This window comes from Pipistrellus kuhlii, unplaced genomic scaffold, assembly GCF_014108245.1.
Source record: "Pipistrellus kuhlii isolate mPipKuh1 unplaced genomic scaffold, mPipKuh1.p scaffold_m20_p_7, whole genome shotgun sequence".
NCBI classification, from domain to species: Eukaryota; Metazoa; Chordata; class Mammalia; order Chiroptera; family Vespertilionidae; genus Pipistrellus; species Pipistrellus kuhlii.
Genome location: NW_023425573.1, coordinates 40,108,780 through 40,134,398, shown reverse-complemented (window position 1 = coordinate 40,134,398; position 25,619 = coordinate 40,108,780). Strand labels below are relative to the sequence as shown.

Below are 25,619 nucleotides of genomic sequence, written 5' to 3'. Positions count from 1 at the left end.
AGGTCCTGTGCTAGCTGCTGGGGATACAGCAATAAAGAACGCCATGGTCCCTGACCTCCAGACAACCAAACAAGCTGTCACAGCACACTATGACGAGTGGCCGGACAGAGGCACTATGAAGTAGACGGAGGTAAAATCCAAATCACACAGACATGAATCCCAGCTCCCGGGTGACTGACTTACTATACTTCAGGTCCATGAGCAGGTTTTCAGCGTCAGGATTTCTAATACCACTTCAGTAGGCTTTTCTAGCCCAGACAGGGCTTGGAAACCGAGGGACCAGATCACTAGGCCCATAACATGCCCAGCTCAGTCAGTGCTTCTTTGCATACATGTGTGTATTTATGTTACAACATTTGAACCCTGTGCTCTTGGTGAGGGGTTGTGAAGACCCATAGCAGATCATCTCCTTCGTGCTCTCATAATGCTCCCTCTGGACTTCCTGACCTCGCTCAGCAGCACGGAGAGCTGGCACAGTCTGGGGGGAGGAGGGGGGAGCAAAGAGGAGAGGCAGTTGTGCTCCAGGTGCGCGCCAGAATACCCCAGGTCTCTGACTAAAGGACTCAACACAGCGGTGGTGAGTCCCTTCTCCTTCTCTGCATCCATGGGTCTTTACCCTCACCCCATGCCAGTGTTGTGCTGCGAATGATTCCTCTTGACTCTCCTCTTTATTATTCTCTCTTTCAACTTTCATGCTTATACCTCCCTTCAGACAGCAAAGATGGAACAGTTCACATGGTTCTGCTTCCCACTGCCAAAGCCTGAAGACAGTTTCCTCCCTGGGATGGAAGGACAGGGGACCCCCTCACCTGGGATAGGGGTCCCTAGCCATGCATATGTGAAATCCAGAATGTTCTGGAAACTCTGCCTGAATGAAAATAACTCCTCCTCAGAAGCATCGTAGAGGCCAACCTAAGAGTACAGAGAGGCCCCCCTTCCCCATCCCTCATGTAACTCTGCTGATTTTGTTCAGCGAGGGACGAGAAGAGGGGTCATAGATTGGAAGAAAACAGCTTATATCAATTCTCTGGCACGTTCTTAAATTAATGTCACCCCTAGCACATGGTTTTATATTTTTAGCCTGGAGAGGATATGATGCTCGGAGGAAATTTAAGAAAATAAGCAACAGAAGGAGTGAGTCTGCTATTCATATTGAAGCAGGTAATTAAAACATCATTTTCATAGCATCCACTTGGAAATACTCAGTGATTAAGTTCATATGAGTTTAGGAAAGCTGCAAGGTTAATAATTCAGGAGCACTGGAATAGGAGTCAAGAATTCTAGCGAGGGTTTTCTGTGCTGTGTCTGACACACCCCATGTGTGGCGATGATGAGAACAACCCTTAGAGAGCATTTGCTGTGTGCCACCCTTGGCTAAGGATGCTCTGAGCAGATATTCTTATCTTCACGATTTTGTAGAGGGGGCAGCCAAGGCCTAGAGAAGTGAAGTAACGTGTGTCCAGAGCCACACAGCTCGTCAGTGGCAGAGCCAGCACCGGAGCACAGGCAGTTTGCATAGAGTTAACTTCACACACCCGGGAGCGGAACACACCCCTTTCCCTCCTGGGGGTACATGGCCCTCATCTGTGAAATGGGAGCAATAGCTAAAAAGGCCAGGAAGGTGCCTTCCAACCTTGGAGTTCTCTGACTGTATGCCAGACCTGTGTCTCCGCATCACAAAGGCAGGAATAGCTCAAGGTTTCCCAGCAGACGGTGTTTTCTTCCCCCGGGTCGTTATGTGCTTACAGTGGTCTTCTGGATCCACAGGGTGAGCGCGCGGTGGCTCTTGTGGCTCATCGTGGCCATGGCTACCTGAGCGCCTGAGCTCTGGTTCCTGGCTCGTCAGTGCCCTGCTTGGCTCCAAAGTCACTCTGCTCTTTCCCAAGTGGCAGTATCCATAGTGACTACCGGGCTGGGTTTCCTCTGTCATTTGAAGCTGTACAAGCCTAATTGAGGAGCTGGAAAAAAACAGGACCCAACACACCACAATAGCTCCCTGAACTCAAGACAGGGGGACAGAATATGAATGTGGCCAGTCCAGTGGGCTCAGCCGTAGGGCAGAGGGGTGGGGAGGGGTAAGGGTTCCAGATAATGCCACAACTGAAGCAAACCTTTATATCAAATAGCCCACAACCTTCTCCAGGGGGTCCTTACCCAGAACTGGATCCAGGAATACTCAGTCAGGCTTCTTCATTCCAAACCAAAGTATTTTAGAGGAAAGGGTGTCATTTAAATGGGAATGTGTAACTTTTAACACCATCCCCTAGGATTTCTAGGCTCTGCAACTTCAAAGCCTCAGGAAGAGGGATGTGATTCTAGTTGCAATTTAAGAAAGACAATTCAAAGTGCATTTGTTCCCTACTTGCCTACCTCCCACCACACACACACACACACACACACACAAGCATGCACACACACACGGTCCCCCTTAAGTGAGGATACTGGGCTGACTTCTAATCTTGCAATTTGGCCCAAAGCCCAACATATGTTTTAAAATATAAACTTTGAGCTTATATATTGTTGATCCACTGAATCCAGTATGTGGGATCATAAATCACATGTTCCCTCTCTGAAGATCATGTTTGGAGGGCTCCCTGTGTTGGCACCAAAGCGGTACCAGGTGTTAGGCCAGTGGAGTCAGCCTGAATCTTGGTTCAGCAACCTCAGTACTTGAGTTCAGGCTAAGAAAGAATTCAGAGTCAAGACTCAAACGTTTATTTAGAAAGTCGCAGAGGTAAAAGTGACCCATAGAAAAAAAATGCACCCAGGAAACAAGTTACAGAGGCAAAAGGAGGCCTCTTGGAGCTTAGGAGAAAGAGAGAGGCAAGGCAAGAACAGCCTGGGCAAAGAGGTGAGGAAGAGTGTGGGTGGGTTCATGGGAGGATCCCTTGACTATTCACAGCTTTCCAGGTGCATCCCGTCTCTCTCCATCCCACCGTGGGAAAATCCAGCTGTGTCTTCTGCAGGGCCGAGGCAAAGGCCAGGGCCCACAGTTTCTGCTTCAGGTCCTTGGGAGCCCACACAGCCTGTCTCAGGCCTCAGGTCACGTGATCCTGGGCAGGAGAGAACAGGAACCGACAGGGCAAGTGTGGGTCCCAAGCAAGAGAAAGAGCTTTGTTCTCCTGGGGTTTTAACCCAGAGCTTTTTCAAACCAGCCAGGTAACTTTCCAAGTTTTCGTGAGCTTCTGATGGGTCCGATGACTTCTTTCCTAGTTAGACCAACAGGCCTCTACAGTCAGGCTCCTCTCCTTGACTTTACTGGGCATGTCCTTGCCTCCCCCTGCTTCCCTCTCCCACACAAACAATTAGGTACCCCAGCGGGGGAGGAGGAAGGATATGAAGCCCCTTGGAGAGACAATGCTGCAGATTCCCTGGTGTGTGAAGCTATAGCTTCCTGGTGAAACAAACAGGCATTGTGCCCCTATACCCTTTGCTTCCTTTCCCTCTTTAACATCAAGTTTATTATGGTAACACTTTCAGGTTCATGGTCTCTACTGATTGGCCAGTGCCAGGGCAGAGGGTCATTTGTCAATGCAGCTGATTTTTTTTTTCTCTAAATATGTTTTTATTGATTTCACAGAGAGGAAGAGAGAGGGAAAGAGAGATAGAAACATCAGTGATGAGAGAGAATCATCCATTGGATGCCTCCTGCACGTACCCTACTGGGGATTGAGCCAACCATCCAGACATGTGCCCTGGCCGGAAATCTAACCGTGATCTCTTGATTCATGGGTTGGTACTCAACCACTGAGCCACAGTGGCTGGACAATGCAGCTGGTCCTGATGACAACCATGGAAACGCTTATCTGTTTTTGCTGCTTTTCTGGGCCTGGAGCTAAAACACAACTGAGGGAGTAGTGTGTGTTAGAAATGCTCTTAACTGATGTTGTGGGAATAAAACAGACGCTTGAAACTTCTACAGAAGAGTGCAGTCCCCCAGCAACAATATGGCAGGGAAGCACAAAGAAGGGGAAGTCCATTCTCCTTTTTATCCCTGCCGTGTCTCTGCACCCAATCCTGATTGGCTTAGGGGTGTGGTTTCATAATCTGGCCTGAATGTTTAACCTGAGGAGGCGGAGCAACAGGGTGGGGGCTGTTTCAAAAGTTTTGCCAGGAAATGGTGCAAAACTGTGTCTTTGTCTCCTACAGGAAGGAAGCCCGAGTAGATCTGAGTATAAAATGAAAAGTTATAAAAAGGAAATGGAGTTAATATCTAAACTATAATTTTGATAGAAAAGACTTTCTAATTCTTACATGTGCAAGGGCCCCCGTGGGAGTCACATGAGGCCACACTTGGGTGCCTTGTTCCTCCCCCAAGGGGGTCTGTCTCATGACTAGCAACACGCCAAGGGAGGAAATGTCAGGGGAGGATCCAAACCGCATGACCAGCGATATGAAAGGTCAAGGGGTCTAAACCGCATGACCAGCCATATGCTGGGGAGGAAAGGTCCTCTGGGGGCGAGGTCCTTATTTTCTCATTGTTGCCCCTTGCTAGGCACCCACCCAGGGCTTACCACCCTGGTGACCTTCTGTACCTCACCCATCGCCCTTGCTCTGCTCACGTCTGCTAACTCCCTACCACACCTGTTTGCATTCTGTTATTGCCAAGTGAACACTGCATGCAAAGTCAGGTCTCTGTCAGCGTGGTATCAGCACAGTCATGATTACTTATTCCAGGGCAGCACCTGCAGGAGAGGTACCAGGGAAGGACAATTTTGTTTTGTGGAATCAGAGAGAACACATTTCTTTAAAGAGCTTCCTTTCTTTCCTCTTCTCCTCCCCCTCCTCCCCCTCCTCCTCCTCCTCCTCCTCCTCCTCCTCCTCCTCCTCCTCCTCCTCCTTCTTTTCTTTTTTTAGGTTTTGCGGACATCCCTCTATCAAGCAGCTTTGGGATTTTCCATGAATGTGGCCTGCAGGGCCTCAGACAGGCATGGAGACTCAAGGATGACACTGATCTCACCTCTTCCTCTTGGAAGTAGTGTGGCAGCCAGAGAGCCAACTCAGGCGCAGTCTCTTTGACTGTCAGCCAACACCATGAGCAGGAATTGAGGTAGGAGCAGAAATTGTGTAAGCAGAAAAGATTTATGGGCAGGGTAGTGACGTTTGCTATTTTATGGGCAGTTTAGTTTTACTTGAGAAAATTTTCCTTATCTTCAGAATTGAAGCACAGTTGTGTTAATCCGAAAGGAGAAACAATTATTCCAATTGCTCTACTTTGGAGCATGTTCTTTTCTTCCCAAGTATAATCCTTTCATTAAAAGCTCCTCTTCCTGTAACAAGAACATTTCCGAATAGAACAAGCCCCTGGCAAAAGCAGTTCTCTTCATTATCCTATATAATAATAGAGGCGTATGCAAATTAGCCCAGACACCCTTATGTCACAACCAATCACAGGAGGCATGTGCAGTGGGGCATTGCTCCAGAGATGGGGAGGCACCCGGAGGAGGCGGGACCATCCTGTGCCAGGGAGGGCAGGGGTGAAAGCTAGTAGCACTCTCCTCACCAGTCCTTCACCACCCACTGCTCACACTCAGAGCACCCAGCCACCCACCTGCCAAGGGAAGGAGCACAGCACAGCAGGTGGGAGGCTTCTACGCTCTCCTTCTACGCTCTTCTACGCCATGACAGGAAGGAGAGGCCACATTGCTCCAGAGACAGGGCAGAAGTGGGGAGGTGCCCAGAGAAGGCAGGACCAGCCCGAGGCACCACAAGGGACTGAGGGCGGGGCTTGAAGCGACCAGAGAAGTCCGGAGGGGTCAGGGGCTGGGCCAAGTGTGCTGGAGCTCTGCGTAGAGAGGTTCAGGTGGCAAGGCAGGGTGGCAAGTGGGCAGGTGGGCGGGGCCACGTGATTTTGTCCGCTGGGCTCCTAGTATATAATAAAAGGCTAATATGCAAATTGACCAAACTGCAGGACGACTGATCACTATGATGCACACTGACCAACAGGGGGTGGACGCTCAACACAGGAGCTGCCCCCTGGTGGTCAGTGCGCTCCCACGGGGGTGACGCTCCTCAGCCAGAAGCCGGGCTCCCTGGAATGCAGTGGTGGTGGTTGGAGCCTCTCCTGCCTCCATGGCAGCACTAAAGATGTCTGACTGCTGGTCAGTCAGCCAGACATCCCCAAGGGCTCCCAGACTGCAAGAGGATGCAGGCCAGGCTTAGGGACCCCCACCCCCCACCCCAGTGCACCTCCAGGCCTCTAATATATGTAATTGATTTCAGAGAGGAAGGGAGAGAGAGAGGAGAGAGAGAGAGAAACAACAATGATAAGAATCCTCGATCAGCTTCCTCCTGCACGCCCTACACTGGGGCTCAAGCTGCAATCTGGGCATGTGCTCTGACCAGGAATCGAATCATGACCTCCTGGCTCCATAGGTCAACACTCAACCACTGAGCCATGCTGTCCGGGAAGATTCTCTTAGTTTTGAAGCCTGGGGGAAGTGGCTTGGGGGTGTTATCATAGTACACTTTTTTTCTGGTGTGTTCTAAGGTTATTCTCTAATTTATTATTTTTTCAACAAATCATTTTATTTGAAATTTTGATTCTGTGGGACGCACTTGTTTGTATTTCAAGTTCTGGCACATAGTCTTTGTTAATGGTGTTGCTAAGATATGTTATGTACTTTTAAAAGCAGCCCTTGAAATTTAGGAAGCATTTGGCCTACATGTTACTACAGAGCATATTGAAATTTGTTTTCCTTTCATCTCCTTCCCAATAAAAGCAGCCGCACGGCTTATCCCTTCAGCTTCCTCAGAACTTCCTTTCAGAATTCCCGATCTATTACGGCACATTCACATACCAGAAACAAGATGCCTTTTCATGCTGTCAACCTTTTTCATCTGAAATGTAAATTAATTCTTGCTGGTACGCCTGACAGAGATCAAAGTCAGGCATTAACCTTCCTGGGCTTTCTGGGGAATCCATCCCAGGACCCGGCTGCCGCTGCAGCGGCCAGTGTCCCTGTGATGGGGCCCTCCTCCAGGCGGCCCTGGGTGTAGGAGCCACTATTTCAAAGACTCAGAGTCCTTTTGTAAATGACCTCATTATCACTTTAAATTAGATGGGAAGTGATCTGCCTGGCAAGTGTGTGTGTGTGTGTGTGTGTGTGTGAGAGAGAGAGAGAGAGAGAGAGAGAGAGAGAGAGAGAGAGAGAGAGAGAGAGAGAGAGAGAGAGAGAGAGGAGATAGAAAGAGAGAGGGGGACACACGCTGCTGCTGCTTGTATTAATCGTGGCCCTTTGCTCATTCCTGGAGCTTGCTGAAGTGGTTTTGACAGCCAGTGATCTCGGTGTGATAGAGGGAGGGACTGGGCTCCAGATTGGCAACCTCTCCCCTTGCTCAGTGGGTCATTCCTTGCCTGTCAGTCTTTGAGGCCGCATTTACATTTTCAAAATAAGCAGATGCCTTTCAAATCCAAGAGCCGGTGGTCTAGAGATCTCTGTGGGGCCAAACAGTTCACCAGCCAGTGATCAAATGCTGGAAGAGAAAGCAAGCGGAAAAAACACCCTAGGCATATGCACATACATTTCCTACGTGTATGGATAGCCCTGTGCCTGCAACAGAGGGCCTTGAGGGCTGGGGGTCTCGGGGAGGGAGAGCTGAGGGTCCCAAGCAGAAGTACCGTTTATCAGTCTCCTTATGAAGGTGGGGGCATGGGGAACGGAGGGGAGGGGTTCCAGAGGGGTAGTGACTTTGGATGCCAGCTTGGTGAGAAGTGTCACGTTGTATTTTTATTTTTGGTTAATGGTAATAACAGGCTTTTGCCATAGGAAAAACATTTTCCTTTAGACACCAAAGAATTAAAAGTATACACTTTAAAATCAGAAAAATAAGATTGTATGTATTAGTGTAGAATAGTCTAAGTAAGAGATAAATGATTCCATTACAAACCTACTTTTAAAAATGATCTCAATTTTCAGAAAGTGGATATAACTAGACTTATTCAAGTAAAAAAAAAAAAAAAGCATCCATTCCTCAGTAAATGCTATCAAAACAAACAACCTGAGGGGAATTTTTAAAAGAGTTACAACGTCTCATTCTTTAAGTTTCCCAAAGGACTGGCTTTAAAATTGCCGTTCTAATTCCAGATTCGTTTTTTTAAATGAGAGCAAAGTGGTGGACCTGCCCCGCTCAGAGGAAATGCCCGGAGGAGGTGACAGTGGAGCCCCAGGGGCTGGGAACAGAATTTCAAAAAGTGTCTGCTCGGAGGAGGGAGGAGCAGGCTCTTCCTTCGTTCTTCCTCCCCCCACCCCCAACCCCGGCCCCAACCACCAGCACCCCAGGAGCAGGGAGAGCCCATTGGTTTACAGAACACGTTCATCTGATTGCTTCAGTGCTGTGGACACTGTTGTTTTCTCTTCCTCTGTCCTCTGATCAACTTCTACCTACTCTCCACCTTGGCCTTTTCAACAACACAGATGTTATCAGAAGATAACAATAGCGCCAAGAAAAACATGGCCATTCTCATCCTCCATTCTCGCTCTTGGCGGTGGGGGGAGTGCTTCTCAGAGTGTCAGCTAAGACTCTGCCAAGGCTGAGGGCGCCTTCCAGGAGCCTGTGAACAGGCATTTTAAACCGGCTGCAGCTGGAACCCCTGGGCGCTTCATGTCACGCCAGCCGATGGGAGTTGCTTTAAATGCTGGTTCCCAGGGAGAAAACAAGCATTGGGTCCCCGCAAGCTCCAGCACCCTGGGGCACAACTTCTGGTGGCAACGTAGAGACTTTTAACTTCTTCTAGAAGCCTGGCCCTGCAGGATGAGAGAATGAAGTTTTTAGTGTTTAAAACTGCCTGAACCTTTTAAAAAGTCTCTTTCAGTGTAAGGCCTCCTTCTAGCCTTTTCTAACTTTAAAGGCTGGTGCCTGTAGCACGTTGGGGGCTTGGCAATGACTGACTAAGTGGTTGCAGCAATTTCCCAGAACTACATTTCCAGGGCTGTCCCGAGGTATGGAGAGAAACTATATTTTAAATTCGAAAATGAATCTCTTTCATTTACTTGTTCAGCTACTGTTTGTTGAGCACCTACTTTATGCTGGGCTTGCCAGGGAGAACAATGGGATTTAGTCTGAGGCTTTACATTTTCCATCTCCAGTACAGAAAGCCCTAAAACATGCTTTCCCTCGAGGGGGTGCTGCTTGTATGAACCAGACACTCTATATTATGTCAGCACTCATTGGAAGAGAGTTCTCTAAAATGCCAGTGCGAAACAAAGAGTCGACATCATTATAAAATATAGCTGCGAACATGCATTGAAGTGACCCCTGCTTCTCAATGGTCACAGTAGATACTTCTCATTCTGACAAAGCTGTGCATAAGCAGATTGCTGATCACAAACCAAACAGTAGAGGGAGGTCAAGCGAATGCACCATTGAGGGAAAAGGTCCACAAGGAACAAACAGGAGAAAAACAAGCATGCCCTCTCTCATGCCCTCGATCACTTCTTTCCCAGTCTCGGTTTGTCATCCTGCCTCTAGCTCGCCCTTTTTCCACTCCTTTCGCTTCTCTTTCTTAGGAAGACTCCTCATCATTTCATGCAAAAGCTTACTTTCTCAAGATGCGAGAGAAGACAAGTTTCAGACTCTTCCTGGTCACCAGGCAGAAGCCCGCTGCCTGCCTTTACTGGCATGGTAGGCCATATCCATGGCAAGAACGGAGAAACAGCCAGGGAAGAGCATTAGCTGGAGCCCTGGGCTTGGGATCAGTTGTAAACTGCAAACTTAGCTTCACCATCTCCTACACTTTTGATGAACAGAAAACAGGGTTCCCTTCAGGCTTATGCCAGGGGTCCTGCTCCTCCACTCGCACACTGCCTGGGTTTCTCTGTCTCTAAAGAGCTGTGGCTGGTTGGAGGAGGAAAATGTTTGGAACTTGGAACAAGTATTTTAGGAAAACATGCCTTGTCTGTGAACGGGATCAGCACCTACAGAGTGACCCTGAGCATGGCTTAGAGGAAGTGGCTTACAGCTGAGCAAAGGCCTGGCCTGTGGCTTCAAGTTTCTGTCAAGAATGGACTCTGCCCAACCTCGCTGGGACATGCACAATAGTATTCTTGCCATGAAATAACTTGGAAGGCAGAGGGATATCTTTTTCTGTGAAATCAGATTATTGCCCCTGTTAGAAGGAACACACACACCCCTCCCCCTGAGGGCAGGGGACTGTTTATCCGGTGCACAGAGAGGAAGCTGAAAAGCCATTGTGGACTTGAGGTCTGTGGATGCCTGTCCTGCTGACATGGCAGGGAAATAAATGTGCTTAAGGTGCTGGCACCTCCAGGACCTAGATTCAAATTTCAGAGACTCTTCAATTTGGCATACCTTCTCCCTTAAAGACCTCATGTGGCGCTCCAAACCTGGCTGCAAAGAGGTGGTGCCCGAAATGGCACCTTTACCACCTCAACATTGGGGCAACATTACTGTGGTCCACCACCTACTCAAGTGGCCTCTACTTTTCTAGTTTTTAAAAATATAGAATCATAAAATATGCACACTCTATGACCTTTAATAGTTATTTATCCACATAATAAAGAAGCATTTATAGAAAAAATTAACTGTGCTCTGGCAAGGTGATTAGATTCTCCCTCCTCCCACCACCTTAAAAGTCTCCTGTGTACGGAAAGACAGATTTTGTTTTCTGCCTTAACAGATGAAACGGATGTTTAAATAACGTTTATGTGTTGCGTGAGTTTAAGAATTGTTATCATAGTCTTCATCTGAGTCTTCACCCAATGCTTTTTCAGTCAACCATGCTCTACTACTGGCTTCCATCTGGGATATGACACATGGACATAGGGTACCAGACAAAGCATTGGGAAGAGTTTTACATATCGTCCTAAGCATGGGCTTTGCAGTCAAAACAATTGGCTTTAAATCCTGGCTATGTCACCATTTGTTCGGTTTGGGGGAAATTAACTTCTAAGCCTGTTTCCTCAACTATAAAATGGGACTCACTAAGGCCTAATTCTCAGGACTAATTTTGAAGATGATAGCAGAAGAGATATGCAAAGCGTCCTGCACACACAGGGCAGATACTAACTAAATGTTAGCTCCTTTTTTGCACTCCCTTTCTAAAAATGTACTTAACTGCAAAAAAGAAGTCAATCTTGTAGGGTGAGCATAACAATGTTAAAACTTCAAAAAGATAATCATTTTCAGAGGGAAAAAAAATTGTACCACCCAAATCTCAAATGCAGTTGCAATAAAATCTTCATAAAAAAAGCATTTTCCAAATCTTAATTTATGCTTATTTGACAGGGAAAAATTCAAATGCAATAATGGCACGTAAAAGGTTTCAGGTAGCTTTGTTTTTGTTTTTCGGAAAGGGATGTGCTGCGTCCCATTGTGCTGAGAACTTGATTCATTTGTGCAGATAAATTTTTCAATGACTACAAAATTGTTAAGACTTAGGTGCTGACATGACATTTTCCAGTCACTTGTCAGAGGCCCTTCTGCAACTTGTTCTGTAGAACAGCAAGTCCCCTCCTCACCCCTTCCATGAAGTCGGAACTTCTAAAATCCAGGAGCAAAAATCACCCTGATTTTCTGCCTGCCTGTGCGGAAAGCGAGCCGCCTCTCGGATGTCTGAAGCGTTGGAAGATCCCGGTGTGCATATCACGTTTAACCCACAGTGACGGGTGATTGGCAGCGTAAGAGCTGAGCGACAGCCATTTGGCTGGTAGTTCAAACCCCAACACAAGGAGCCATCGCAGGACCACGGCTTGATTTGCTGTGGCCACGACGTCTGCATCGCCGAGCACAGAGGCGGAGGCAGAGGTGACAGCTGGTAGCCATTCTCCTCAATAAAGTTGTGGTGGTTGAGATGCCTCAGCAACCAGATCCTGCTAATTTCACAGACGCTGAGCCAAGTGCTTAGTGTCAAAACCGGCTATGGTCAATGATGCAAATGGCTGTGAAGGCTCCCTCGTCCACAGCAAGGTCTCCCCACAGACTCTTCCCCCCCTGGCGGGTTAGAAGCAATTGGATCCTGCTTTCCAGCATCACTCTAGTTTGAGGAGAAGGAGGTCTTATCCTTTTTTTTTTTTTTTAATCATTTATAGAGGCATTGTTTATATATAGTAAACTCAGACAGTTTGATAAAATTGGATGAACACATACAGTCAGGTAAACCCCCCTCCACAATCAAGAACAAGAACTTTTCTGAAAAGTTCTCTCATGTCCTTTTTGTCATTAATCCTTCTTTCCTCCACTCTCACTTCATGGTGACCACTAATAGGTTTTCTGCTCCTATAGTTTTGCCTTTTCCAAAATGTCATATAAATGGAATCAAATAGTTTGAAGACTTTTCCATCTGGCTTCTTTCACTTAGCACATTGCTCTTGAGATTCATCAGTTTATTCTTTTTCATTGCTGTGCAGAATCACAGTGAATGGAGGTACCTCAGTTTTGTCCATATACCAGTTGAAGGACATTTGTTCCCAGTCCTTGGTGGTTATGAATAAAGCTGCTATACACATTCACATCTTTATCTTTTTTAGAAAAACTTATAGAAAATGAAATAACTTTGCTTTATAAGAAACCAGAGCTGTATGAGCAATTTACACTTTATTCAAAGCACTTTCACTCACCTTATTCCTATAATTACCATAGTAACCTTGAGAACTAGGCTAGGGATCTTACCCCATTTTATAGATGCAGGCCACGAAACCTTCCTGCAGTCCAGACTGCCCAGCTCCTCATCAGCTGTCCTTCCCCTGAAACATTTTCTGAATATCCTGTCTGTGCAGAACACTCTGCTAGATGCTTTTGGGGTAGTCATAGAAACAACATAAAAAATTGATTTTTTTCCCCTACAAAGGGAAACAGTTTGATATTCCACATTATATGTCATCAGGATAATGCAAATTAAAACCACAAGATACCAGTAGGACCCTTATTAGGATGGCCCACATCTGGAACACTGACAAACTAAATGCTTGTGAAGATGTGAAGCAAGAGGAACTCTCATCCACTGTTGCTGGGAAAGCAAAATGGTACAGCCAGCCACTTTGGGAGACAGGGTGTAGTTTACTAGAAAACTAAATGTACTCTTATCATATGATCCAGTAATTGCCCTTCTTAGTATTTACCCTTACAAAAGCCTGTAAACAGGCGTTTAAGGTGGCTTTATAACTGCCAAAAATTTGGAAGCAATCAGGATGTCCTTGTGTAGGTTAATGGATCAATAAATTGTGGTAGATTACTCAATGCTAAAGAGAAATGAACTATCAATCCATGGAAAGACCCAAAGGAGCCTTAACATACACATTACTAAGTGAAAGCAGCCAATCTGAAAAGGCCACAGACTGAGTGATTCCAACTGTATGACATTCTGGAAAAGGCAAAACTATGGAGATAGTAAAAGGATCAGTGGTTGTCAGGGGTTAGAAGGGAGGGAAGGATGAGTAGGTGGAGCACAGAGGATGTAGGGTGGTGAAACTACTTTGTAGGGCACATAATGATGGATACATGCCATTATGCATCTGTGCCGAACCACAGAATGTACAACACCAAGAGTTAACCCTCCTGTAAGTCATGGACTTTGGATAATTATGTCATGTCTATGTAAGTTCATCATTTGTACCTGATGTACCACTCAGGTGGGGGATGTTGATAATGGTGGATGGAGGCTATAAATATGGGCGGGCACAGGGTATTTAGGAAACCTCTGCCCCTTCCCTGAAGGTTTCTGTTGTGAACCTAAAACAGCTCTAATAAAATAAAATAAAATAAAATAAAATAAAATAAAATAAAATAAAATAAAATAAAATAATAAATAAAATAGATAAAATAAATAAAATAAATAAAAAGTCTTGAAAAAGGTGGAGGGAGTGGGAGGAGTCTCAGATGGAGCCAGGACCAACACACCTGCCTGAGCCTTGAAAGAGGACTCAGCCAGGGCCAGCTGACACAGCCACAGGGAGCAAATGGCCTACGAACCATTTGAGAAGCAGGCAGGGCGTAAAGTATAAGAGATAAGTCCCACCTTAAACTGATGTGAGCCAGAAGAGCGCAGCAGTCCCTAGATGCCTGAAGGGAAGGGGGATTCCCCCAGGTGGAGATGTTCCAGGTCAGGCAAGAAACTGATTTCTAGGATAAGGGTAAGCCTCCCTCTTAGCTTCCAAGTTCGAGAAAGCAATTACCGGGCAGGACCGGCTTTGAACTCAGTCAAAGTTTGGCTGGGATAACGACTGGAGTTAAGTAATGGAGAATCAAAGTGGAAAAATGCTCTTGTAGGCCTGAAATTACTAGATTTGATTTGTGTGGAAGCCAGGATTTATGATGCAGCTGAAGGGGGTGATATGTCAATGAGATTCTAGTCTTTAAGAAAAATTTCACTTTTGGAAGGCTGCTTTTGCCAGTTGGACCTCCCACAAGTTGGCTTCTTTCTGTTCTGATAAGATGGCTGCTGACCAGCTGTCACTCCAGCCAGAAACCACACTGGCTCCTTGTGCAATCCACCAGCAGCAGTCAGGAGGTTAAGGCTGGGCCTTTGGGCCTCATCTGTATGTGCTTTCGCTGCCAGGTACAGTGGGCACCCTTTGCCAGCTCCATTATGAGGGCAGGAAAGCTTACCCAGCCTAGATCTCTAACCAGGAAATCTACTGAGACAGGGTCCCTGTGGTCAACAGTGCTGGGTCTGTCCTCTGGTGGGTCATTGCATGCCAGGCCAGGCCAGGCCAGGCAGAGCCTCCTCCTGCAGCAGCCCAGGCAAGTGAAAGAAAGTCTGATTTTTTTTTACTTGCATTTACAAAGGAAAAAATAAGAGAAAAAAAAGGAGGTAATGGTTTTTAAATGTTTGAATAAGTGGGGCTGCACCATGTGGTATTTAGGGCTTTAGATTTTAGGGAAAAACTGTTTGAGTTTGAACCCTGACTCTGCCACTCTCCAGTTGTGTGAACTCCTGGGCAAGTCCTCGAACCTCCCCGTGTCTCTGTTTCCTCAGCTCTGAAATGGGAATAATAGTGGCCTCTACCTTTTAGAGTTACTATGAGGATTGGATAAGTTAATTTTTGTAAAGTTCTTAGGAAAAAGCATGGGGCCTAATAATCTATACAGTTGTGTTTGTTGATTAAAAAAAAAAAAAAAAATGATGGGTATTTCCCTAGCTCCTGGTTCTAATTCTTCTCCCTCTCCCCTCACTCCCTCTACCAAATCAAGCTGAATGCACATACCCGATCTTTTCTTCTTCTCTATTTCAGTCCTTAATATCTGTCAGCTCCCCCTCCTCATATTAGTTCTCTACGGCTATATTAACAAATTTCCCCAAACTCTTTAGTTTAAAATAACAGAAATGCATTCTCTCACAGTTTGTATTTTCTCAAAATCAGGGTGTCAGCAAGGTGGGTTTCTACTGGAGACACAGAGAGGATTCTTTTTATGCCTCTCTCCTAGCTTCTGGGGCTCCCTGCAGTCTTCGGCACACCTCGGCTTGTAGGCCCATCACTCCCCTCTCAGCTTCCTTTGTCCCATGCATTCTCCCTGTGTCCCTCTGTGTCTTCACATGGACTTCTTTTTTGTTGTTGTTGTTGTAGTTAATCCTCAATGGATATTTTTCCATTGATTTTTAGAGAGAGTGGAAGGGAGGGGGAGAGACAGGAAGAGAAAAGCATCGATGTGAGAGAGACACACCGATTGGTTGCCTCCAACAACCAGGTATGTACTCTTGTCTGGAATTGAACCTGGGACCCTTCAGTCCTTAATTCGATGCTCTAGCCCCTGAGCTAAACAGGCCAGGGCCAGATGGACTTCTTATAAGGACACTAATCTTTGGATTTAAGATCCACTTTAATCTAGTATCATAGTATGACCTCATCTTAAACTAACTACATCTCTGTGACAGCATAACTGGTTGTCAACCCATGCCCACCTGTGCACAGGGCTGCACGTGAGAAGGAAGGAAAAGGCGTGCCTGAGAGGCATAGATGTGGAGAGAAGGAAGAGACTTTGAGCCTATTTTTACTTTCCTGGTTCCCTCATGGTGGCAACAGAAAAGGCAATAGGAAAGCCATCCAGTTGTCGAACAGGAGCCCTGGCCTGGTGCACTCAGGACCTCTGTGTGTCATGCAGCTCCCTGTTTGACTAATGTGGTCACAGAGACAGAGAGGTTCCCGAATTACTCAACATCACCCAGCCAGGAGGGAGCCAGCCAGGACATGATTAATTCTCTTGTTCCCTACCATTATGCCCTTTCCAACCACGCTGTGTTAAATCTTAAAAATAAGCACCGAATCTGCTGAGATTCATCATTCTAGCAGGGGTCCTCAAACTTTTTAAAGTGGGGGCCAGATCACGGTCCCTCAGAGAGCTGGAGGGCCAGACTATATGAACTACTAATTCCTACTGTAACACCTCGGCTGCGCTCACTGCCCAAAAAACCTGGCGGGCCGGATCAGACTCCTCTGCGGGCTGCATGTGGCCTGCGGGCCGTAGTTTGAAGACGCCTGTTAGAGCCTCAAACCATAGAACAAATGTGGGTTTCCCTAGCCAGGTTGTATCCCCCGGTTTGGTATGTCATCTAGATATGGGAGCATAATGTTGAAAAGTTTCTCTTTTGTTTCATTCCACAGGGCACCCTTCAGGCCAAAGCAGTGATCCTCACCTTGTTGTCACAGGCGGCATCAGGGGAAGTACCCAGGTTCAAGACTGTGGTACACCTGGTGACCATGGAGGTGAGGCCATTAAAAGTTGGAATGGGTGTCCTATGGGACATTCCAGAGAAGGTTCCAGAACTGGAAATGATCCCCTGCTATGGACCTTCTGTCTGCCACTACATATACATATACATATACATATACATATACATATACATATACATATACACATACACATACACATACACACACACACACACACACACACACACACTGTATTTTCCGGCGTATAAGACGAATTTTGAAACGAAAAAAAGTCAACCAAAAATCGGGGGCAAAAGACCAAAATTGCACAAAAATTAGCTGCAGATCTTGACGGCAAAGTAAGTCTTTTCTTTGAAGTGGGGGGGGTAGTCTTATACAGCGAATATAGGCCTAAACCTATGTTTTAACTGTAAAATTAGGGGGTCGTCTTATATGCCGGAAAATACGGGGTGTGTGTGTGTGTGTGTGTGTGTGTGTGTGTGTGTAATTGATTTTTTACAGAGAGGAAGGGAGAGGGATAGAGAGTTAGAAACATCAGTCAGCTGCCTCCTGCACACTCCCCACTGGGGATGTGCCCACAACCAAGGTACATGCCCTTGACCAGAATCGAACCTGGGACCCTTGAGTCCACAGGCCAACACTCTAGCCACTGAGCCAAACAGTTAGGGCTGCCACTCTTTTTTTTCTATAGAGAACAACTGATTAAATTCAGAGGCAGCCTTGCAAGGACCCTGCATGGTGACTTCTCAGAAGCGGAGAGTGTAGACAGAGATAAGCTACCGCCTGCCTCACTTCAACCTGTCCTCTCAAAGCACACATTCTTCTGTCTGATTTACCTTAAGTTGTATGGAAATTTAGCTTTATAGCCAGATCTTTCCATGATTATGACAGTGTACATAGACTTCAAACTAATTGAGAACAATCATGGAGGAGGAAGGACTGTAGAGCAAAAATGAAAACTTAGGTATCTGGTCTAAGCCCTCCCTTAATTAATATCATTGTAAATGAAAGAATTGGACTAAATCAGTAGTGTTCAAACATTTTGAAAACACTGGAATCTCCCCTTTTGATGGTGTGAAAGTCCCTAGACTTCTGCTTGAAGAAGCAGCTATGAGCCCTAGCCAGTTCTGCTCAGTGGATAGAGCATCGGCCTGCAGACCAAAGGGTCCTGGGTTCGATTTCAGTCGAGGGCATGGACGTTGATTGCAGGCTCTTCCCCAGCCCAGGCCCTGGTGGAGGCACGTGCAGGACATAACTCATTGATGTGTTTCTTCCACATCGATATTTCTATCTTTCCCTCTCTCTAAAAACCAATGGAAAAATATCCTCAGGTGGAAAATTTTAAAATGAAGTAACTGTGATTTCTTAAATATTACCTTTAATGCCAATGCTGGTATTTTATGAAAAGTGAGGATGAGTTGCCCTGGCTGGATTTTACAGTTGAGTTTGCAGCAGCTGTTTATCTGCCAGGCCCAGCAAAGAGGCTCTGGGTACTTCCAGCTGCTTTGTAATCTGTTACTCAACCTATGCTTTAAGGAAATACAGAACTGGGGCTTTCCCAGGGGACAGGAGGTGAGGGAGTGGGAGGAAAAGAGAAGGGGAACCCAGGGAGCAGCAGTGTTTCTTGAACTTGAGACCTGGAGGTGGAGACAATGAGATACTTTCCACCTTCAACAAAAGCATGGCTAGCTATTACTGACCTATGATCTAGACCACATGTGTCAAACACAAGGCCCTCGGGCCAAATCCGTCCCGCCAGGCCTTGCAATGTGGCCCGCACCGCGCTGTCATCACTGCACTCCGCTGCGTTTCCATCACAATGACAGTTTATGACTGTTCAGTAAACCATTCGGCCCGCGATTTAGGCTGGATTTTAGATTTTGGCCCCTTCTCTGATTGAGTTCGACACCCCTAATCTAGACCCTTTCTCCCTGGCAGAAGCCACAAATTAGAGGGCTTCCTATTGTAATCAACTCACAGATGTGTTCTGTTTGGACAGACATAGTGTTGTGTGTTTTTTTTTAAAACCTTTGAACCTGAATGTCTTTAGATGGGGCATACATTATTGGTTCACCACAAATCCCACCACTCCCACACTCTCTACCTGACACCACACACACTTACGTTACCTGGGTGGCCCCGAAGGCATTTGAGCTTGCAGCACCTGCAATGTTGTTTTCTTTCTTTTTCTTCTTTCCCCCCATAGTCAAATGCTTCTAGTCAAATGCCTTTTCATCTTATTGCAAAACAGTTCAGTAAAGAACTGGCTCGATTTCCCTGGGAAAATGAACGGCTTGCAGAGCTCAGCCTCACTTCCGAAGGGTTCCTCGCCTCCGGAGCGTCCCTCCCGGCAACACTGTGTTTCCCGGAGGCAGGCGAGGCCTCTGTGGTCACACCTGCGCACACCTCAAGTCTAGTTTTTATGAACATTTCTGCAATTTACGCCCATAATGTAATTGTTTCAGCCAGGTCACTGGTCTAATTCCTTTAACCTGACCTATTCACTTGGAATGAATCACCTGATTTGACGTTTCTGTTTTTTGTTGTTTTCCCACTTCTCTGTTTCTCCAGTCTTTTTGTTTAACAATCTGCCAGAGAGATGCCAGGTGATTCCAACTGTCACCAGGATAGACTTCAAGTATTTGACAAGTATTAACCTCCTTATTTTTTATTTATTTATTTTGACCTTTTAAAAAAAATGGAGGTATAATTGACATATAGCATTACATTAAATTTCAGATGTGCAACATAATGATTACTTCCTTTTTATTTAAGTTGACCTCTTTACTCTGACCCAAATCCTCCCTGCTCTTCCAGCAAAGATGGGAATAGAGGAACAGGCTTCATCTAAGCTTTACTAAGAGTACTCTCTTAAGTTTCTGTTTGGCTTTTTTTTTTTTTTTTTTTAATACTTCAAATGACTCTTAAAAATCAATATTTTGATGACTGAAGTGTAAATGAGTAAGCAACATGGAATAAGTTTTCCCTTCAATCACATGAACAGAAATTCTGTGCATTTTTATCAGAAACTCATGCAAAGTAACCGGAGCATTTGCTAAATTCCAAGAAAAGGTGTTGATGCCTCTTCTCTTCCTAAGGCACCTTCCTAAGGACAGTCCCGATTCAAAATGGGCCTGGTGGCCTCTCCTGGCTTTGCTTATGCCTTTTCCTCTCTGAATTGCTATCAAACTGCTATTGCTCCTTTTTATATTAAGGATCTCAAATAGTGCACACAAAAGCAATCCTAGCTTCCACACAGATGGTACCATTTGGGCTTTGATTAGTGTTTGGTGCTGCTGAAATGGACCAGAGAACAAGGTTAAAAATTATTTGGCTTGGCCTGGCCAGTGTGGCTTAGTTGGTTGAGCATCATACTGTACACCAAAAGGTGGCAGGTTCAATTTCCAGTAAGTACACATACCCAGGTTAAGGGTTTGATCCCTGTTTGGGATGCATGAAGGAAGCAACCATCAATTTTCCTTCCTTCCTTCCTTCCTTCCTTCCTTCCTTCCTTCCTTCCTCCCTCCCTCCCTCCCTCCCTCTCTCCTTCCCTCCCTCCCTCCCTCCCTCCCTCTGGTATCCGTTTTTTAAAAATTATTTGCATCAATTTCCCTTAATAAGGAAATAAAGGTATTTGTGTCCCAGATGTGGACTTCTCTTTTTCTTTTTATGTCAGTTCTTCCTTTTATGTTGCTTATCACAGTATTTCAAGTAAGCTTGGGCCAAACAATGTGTTAGAATCTCCAGGAGGGGGAAATCTCCCTTCTCCTTGATTTACTGTGCTCCTCAGCAGGCAGCCTTGCCCAGCCAGGCCCAGAAACTGGCCTACTAACTCTGCCCAGCACAGGGCTGTTCCATCACCCGCTGCTGCCCTCTATCTCACGTGGGGCCTTTAGTTCCTCCCACCATTGCCAGGTGGAGGCAACTTGTTTTCCTGTTAGCATGAGTGATTGTATCTGAACGAGGCCTGCCATGACAGAGCAGGTCAGTTTTGGTGACATGTCCTCAATGAGGCTGCAGAAAGGAGGGCAAGGAGAGAGGTGCTGCAGAGCGGAGACGGCACTGTATCTAAGGCTGCTATTTCAGAGTCTGTGCTCAGGTGTCTAAGTACTTGTGTGTTTTCTCTCAGGTCTCAGGGGTTTTGTAGACCATAAAAGCAGTCCACAAGCTGAATCTACCAATGGCCATGCAGAGACATCAAGCAACTCTCGTCCAGCCACTGAGAAAAACCGGTGAGTCTTAGCTGTAAAATGGCTCAGTCTCAAATTCAGTGGCTTGTTTGGAGAGAGTGGAACCAGAAGTATTTCCTATCAGATTCTCCCATGGTAGAGGTCATTGCCATGTGGGCAAAGTCTCTATTCTATAGGGTAATCTGAAGACAGTGCTGCTACTTTTTACCATTCTCTTCACAGTAAAACCTGTACTTGGCCTCATTAGCTTAAAGCAGTGGTTCTCAAATGGGGACAGTTTTGTCCCTCTTCCGTCCCCTGGATTTTGGCAATGTCTGAAGATATTTTTGGTTGTCACAACTTTAGGGGGAGGAGTTTTGCTGATGGAATCAGTGAGTAGATGTTACAAGTCCTACAATACAGGGGACAGTCTCCCCCCCCCCCCCCCCAACAAAGAATTGGCTAGGCGAATGACAATAGTCCCAATTTTGAAAAACCTTGGATTTAACCTAAAGCAAAAAGGAAGTATCATTTCTTGTTTACCCAGGGATCTCAGTTAAAGATGAGTAAAGCAGAGCTTGCCCAGGGCCATAGTGCACTGTTTTCAAAGTACACCTGAGCTGCTGAGGTCTGCAGAGGACAGTACCCGGGCTGAATGTAGTCATTTTAAGGCCAGGCCAGGCTGTGACACCAAGCACTGGAGGCTCATGGAACTCAGGCTTTCTGTTCTTCAGAATGTGGTGAGGGCACAGATCAGATTTTAGGATTAAGGAAGAAGGGGTTGGCAGAACAGGCTTCCAGGCCCCATCACACATGTCACCATGAGGAGGAGGTAACTGCAGGAAGGCGTGAACCATGCAGAGGGAAGGTCCAACTAGAATAAAGTTTGCCCCTCTTACTTACCCCTTAATTGACTATGGGAACACTCATTAAAAGTTTACTCCATTTTTAAATTTAAAAAAATTTTTTTGACCCAGTGATCCCATTTCTGAAAATATATCCTAAGAATCCTGAAACAACAAACAGAAAGCATATATGCACCCCTATGCTTGTAGCAGCCCCATTTATAGCAGCCCTACTTATAACAGCTAAGATTTGGAAACAGCCTAAGTGCCCATCAGCAGATGAGTGGATAAAAAGCTGTGGTACATTTATACCATGGAATACTATGCAGCAGTTAAAAAGAAGAATCTCTTACCCTTTGAGACAGCACGGATGGACCTAGAGCATATTATTAAGCAAAATTAGCCAGTCAGAGAAAGATGAGTATCACATGATATAATTGAACAAAATATATAGAATCTATTTGAACAAAATAAACTGATGAACAAAATAATTCCAGAGACATGGAAGCATGGGACAGACTGTGGAATCTCAGAGGGAAAGCAGGGGTGGGTGGGTGAGAAGAGATCAACCAAAGAACTGGTATGCACATATACACAACCCATGGACACAGACAGTAGTGCAGTGATGGCCCAGGGGGGGCGGGGGGGAGAAGAGGGGAGGAGTAGAAGAGAAGAGGGAGGAGTAGAAAGGGAGAGTGGGGATGGGAAAGATCTGTAATACTCTTAAAAATAAAGATAAATTTAAAAATTTTACTCCAGATTTGGAGAATGAAGCAGGCCATTAGAAAGGTTTGTTGTTGTTGTTGTTGTTGTTTTTGTGGGTTTGTTTTGTTTTGTTTTTGCATTTTTTCACTTGGGAAAAGAAGGGGTCTTCATTTGTAATTTTTAAAAATAATTTTTTGAAATATCTTATTAATATTTTTGAGATCTGACAAATTTAATTCTCAGTACTTTTCTAGTGGTCTCAAATTACTGTTGGACTACTGTTAAAGTAGACTCCTAAGTAGTAAGAATAGCTCATTTTTTAAAGGCACTTTAGGAGCTATAATAGACTAAGATTTCATAGTAGGTTAACAAAATTTAGAATTTCTGTTGCAGCAGAAAGACGACTGAACTTGGTAGGTGGAAGACTTGGGTTTTGGTCCTAGCGTAAGATGACCAGATGTCCCACTTTTTAACAATCTGTCCCGCGCCCCGTGGCGTTTTAAAAAAGTCCCGATTTTTTTTGAAAGATTGGGACTTTTTAAAAACGCCACGGGACAGATTGTTAAAAATTAGGACTGTCTGGCCAAAAGCGGGATGTCTGGTCACCTTATCCTAGTGGTAACATTTTCCAGCTCTTTGTTCTTGGGCAGGTGAGTGAACCAGTCTGGTAAATGGATCCAGCCCCAGCGTGACTCCCCTCAACCTAGGCTGACAACTAACCTTGTTATTATTTTTTAAAATATATTTTATTGATTCCAGAGAGGAAGGGAGAAGGCGAGAGAGACAGAAACATCAACGATGAGAGAGAATCATCGATAGGCTGCCTCCTGCATGCCCCAAACGGGGGACTGGGCCTGCCACCCAGGCATGTGCCCTGACCAGAAATCAAACTGTGACCTCATGGTTCACAGGTCAATACTCAACCACTGAACCATACCAGCCAGACAGGTTACTAACTTCACCCAGAATATCAGGACAGTTCTGTGTGAGCAACTTCCACTTCCCTTCCCTTCACCTTAGAATCTCTTCTTATATTCAGCTGTCTTTTCTCCCTTTACTCCCATCTCAAAAGACCACAGGTCCTCTTCCTTACCCGGGGTAACCCCTTCTGTTGTGCTCCTGCCCTCTAGGCCCTGCCACCATCAGTTAGCCCACCCCTTGCTTTCTCATGTCTCTGTCTGCTGCTTCTTTCCCTTTTGCTTATACCTCTCCCGTTCTAACAAAGCTTGCTCTTGGCCCTGTCCCTCCTTACTTTTACCACCAGACTTCCTCAGACAAGCATCCAGGTCAGTTGCCTCACCAACCCCTCCCTCCTTAGTCCTAAAATCTGATCTGTGCCCTCACCACATCCTAAAACTGTCCTTAGGAAGGTTAGCTCCCCGTTGCTGGAGCCTCATCTTCATCAGACTCGGCAGCATTCCATTCTCGGGCCATGCTTTCCTGGGACCGCACTCTCCCACGGGTGTCTGTGATGCTGCTGTCTTCAGGTTCTTCCTCCAAGATGTCCTTGGTCTCCATCCTCCTCCTCTTCCACCCAGCACTGAAATGCAGGCGATTCTCAGGTCCTCAACTTTCTTCTTTCTTCCTTTCCACCTGGATGATATCTTCTTTCACGGGTGTATTCTAAGCTGTGTCAGCATGGTTCTCAGATCTCTGTTCTGAGCATTATACTTTTACACCCAAAGCCTGCTGCCCATGTATTCCTGATTTACATCCCAGAGTCTCAAGAGAAAGGCCCTCTCCCCGCCCCCCCAAGCAAGTCACCTCCTTCACCTGACCCTCCCATTCTTGTGAGTGGCACAAACACTTTCTTATGTCCTGGCCTTCAAACCTGGCAGTCATTTTTGATCCCTACCTCTCAACCCCAGCCTCAATCATTTTCTTAGCATTCTTCCATGGTCCAGGCCTGCCATTATCTCTTTTTCTCTCTCTGTTCTCTCCTCATTACAGATCAGCTTTCATTTCTGACACCTGATCAATTGCCCTGAAGCATAGTCTGACTTTTCAAAGAAGTTTAATGGCTCCCATTTTAGACTAAAAGAGGTCCAGACTTCTCAGTCTGCTATACTAAGCCTCTCCCTATCTTGCTCCAATTTGTCCTTCAGCACACCTCCTGTATGACCCTCTATGCACCCTCCGGACCCTGTATGGCTATCTGGAGCCAGACTTTATATTGTCCTACCAATGCATCTACCTCTGTTTGCTCTGCTCATTCCTTTCTGTTCAATTCTTACCTATTTTTCCAAGATACATTGTCATATCCCTTTTATCCGTGAAGACCTTCATTCTCTTTAATTCTTGAACCTTTAATAGCAAGTTTTAAAAGTACTTACTCAAAGCACAAGACAAAATAATGAGCCTGTTTCTGAATGTAAATCAAACCACTTATGTCTTCAATAAGAAAGTCTTACTACCAATAAACATATAATCAGCTAAACTAAACAAGGTACTTGGTGATGAATCGGCTCATATCTGGCACAAGCTCCTTGTGATACTGTGAGTGTTAACAGTTCACAGATGGGGCCACAGACTATGCTTTGGTTTGTTCCTCTCTGTGGCATTTCACTTTTGCTTAGTGTTGGGGTTGACTGTGTGCTGGCAGGTCAGCTTCTCAAGGGCAAGGACTGAGTCTTCCCTCTTCCTGTTTCCAGTGCATGCAATGAGGTTATCAAGAGTGGCAATATCCAAGACAACTCTTCAGAATTCAGATATTTTTTCCTTTTCTTATTCTTATTTTTCAATTACCATTTATATTCAATCTTATTGTATATTAGTTTCAGGTGTACAGCATAGTAGTTGGACAATCACATATTTTACAAAGCAATCCCTCTGATGTTCCCAGTACCCACCTGGCACCAGACATAGTTATTACAACATTATTGACTATATTCCCTATGCCAGTGGTCGGCAAACTGCAGCTCTGTTGACTAATGAGTTTGCCGACCACGGCCCTGTGCGGTACTATACATCCCCATGACTGTTTTGTAATTACCAATTTGTACTTCTCAATCTCTTCACCTTTTTTCACCCAGTTCCCCAACCCCTATAACAACCATCACAGAATTCAGATTTTTACGAGAGAAATGTTCTTCCTTCTTCATTTTTGGGTGGTGGCAGCAACAACAAGGCCCAGAAAAATTCACCAGATAGTGTGTCAGGACCTTCCAGCCCCAGGGGCTGGGCCCCACTTTCCCTCTGTATTTGATGGTCTCCTCAGTGCCCTGTGGATCAACCCAGGGATTGAAAGGAAGGATGTCGTGGAGTTGGAGGCT

At 45.7% G+C, this 25,619-nt stretch overlaps 1 protein-coding gene across 1 annotated transcript in view; it reads left to right on the top strand.

The window, feature by feature from the left end:
- MYO3B (myosin IIIB) overlaps nt 1–25,619 on the top strand; it is a 331,558-nt gene that overhangs the window by 209,896 nt on the left and 96,043 nt on the right. The window contains exons 27-28 of the mRNA XM_036422089.2: nt 16,560–16,661; nt 20,758–20,860. Of these exons, the coding sequence (XP_036277982.1) occupies nt 16,560–16,661; nt 20,758–20,860 (205 nt within the window). The remainder of the gene's footprint in view (nt 1–16,559; nt 16,662–20,757; nt 20,861–25,619) is intronic.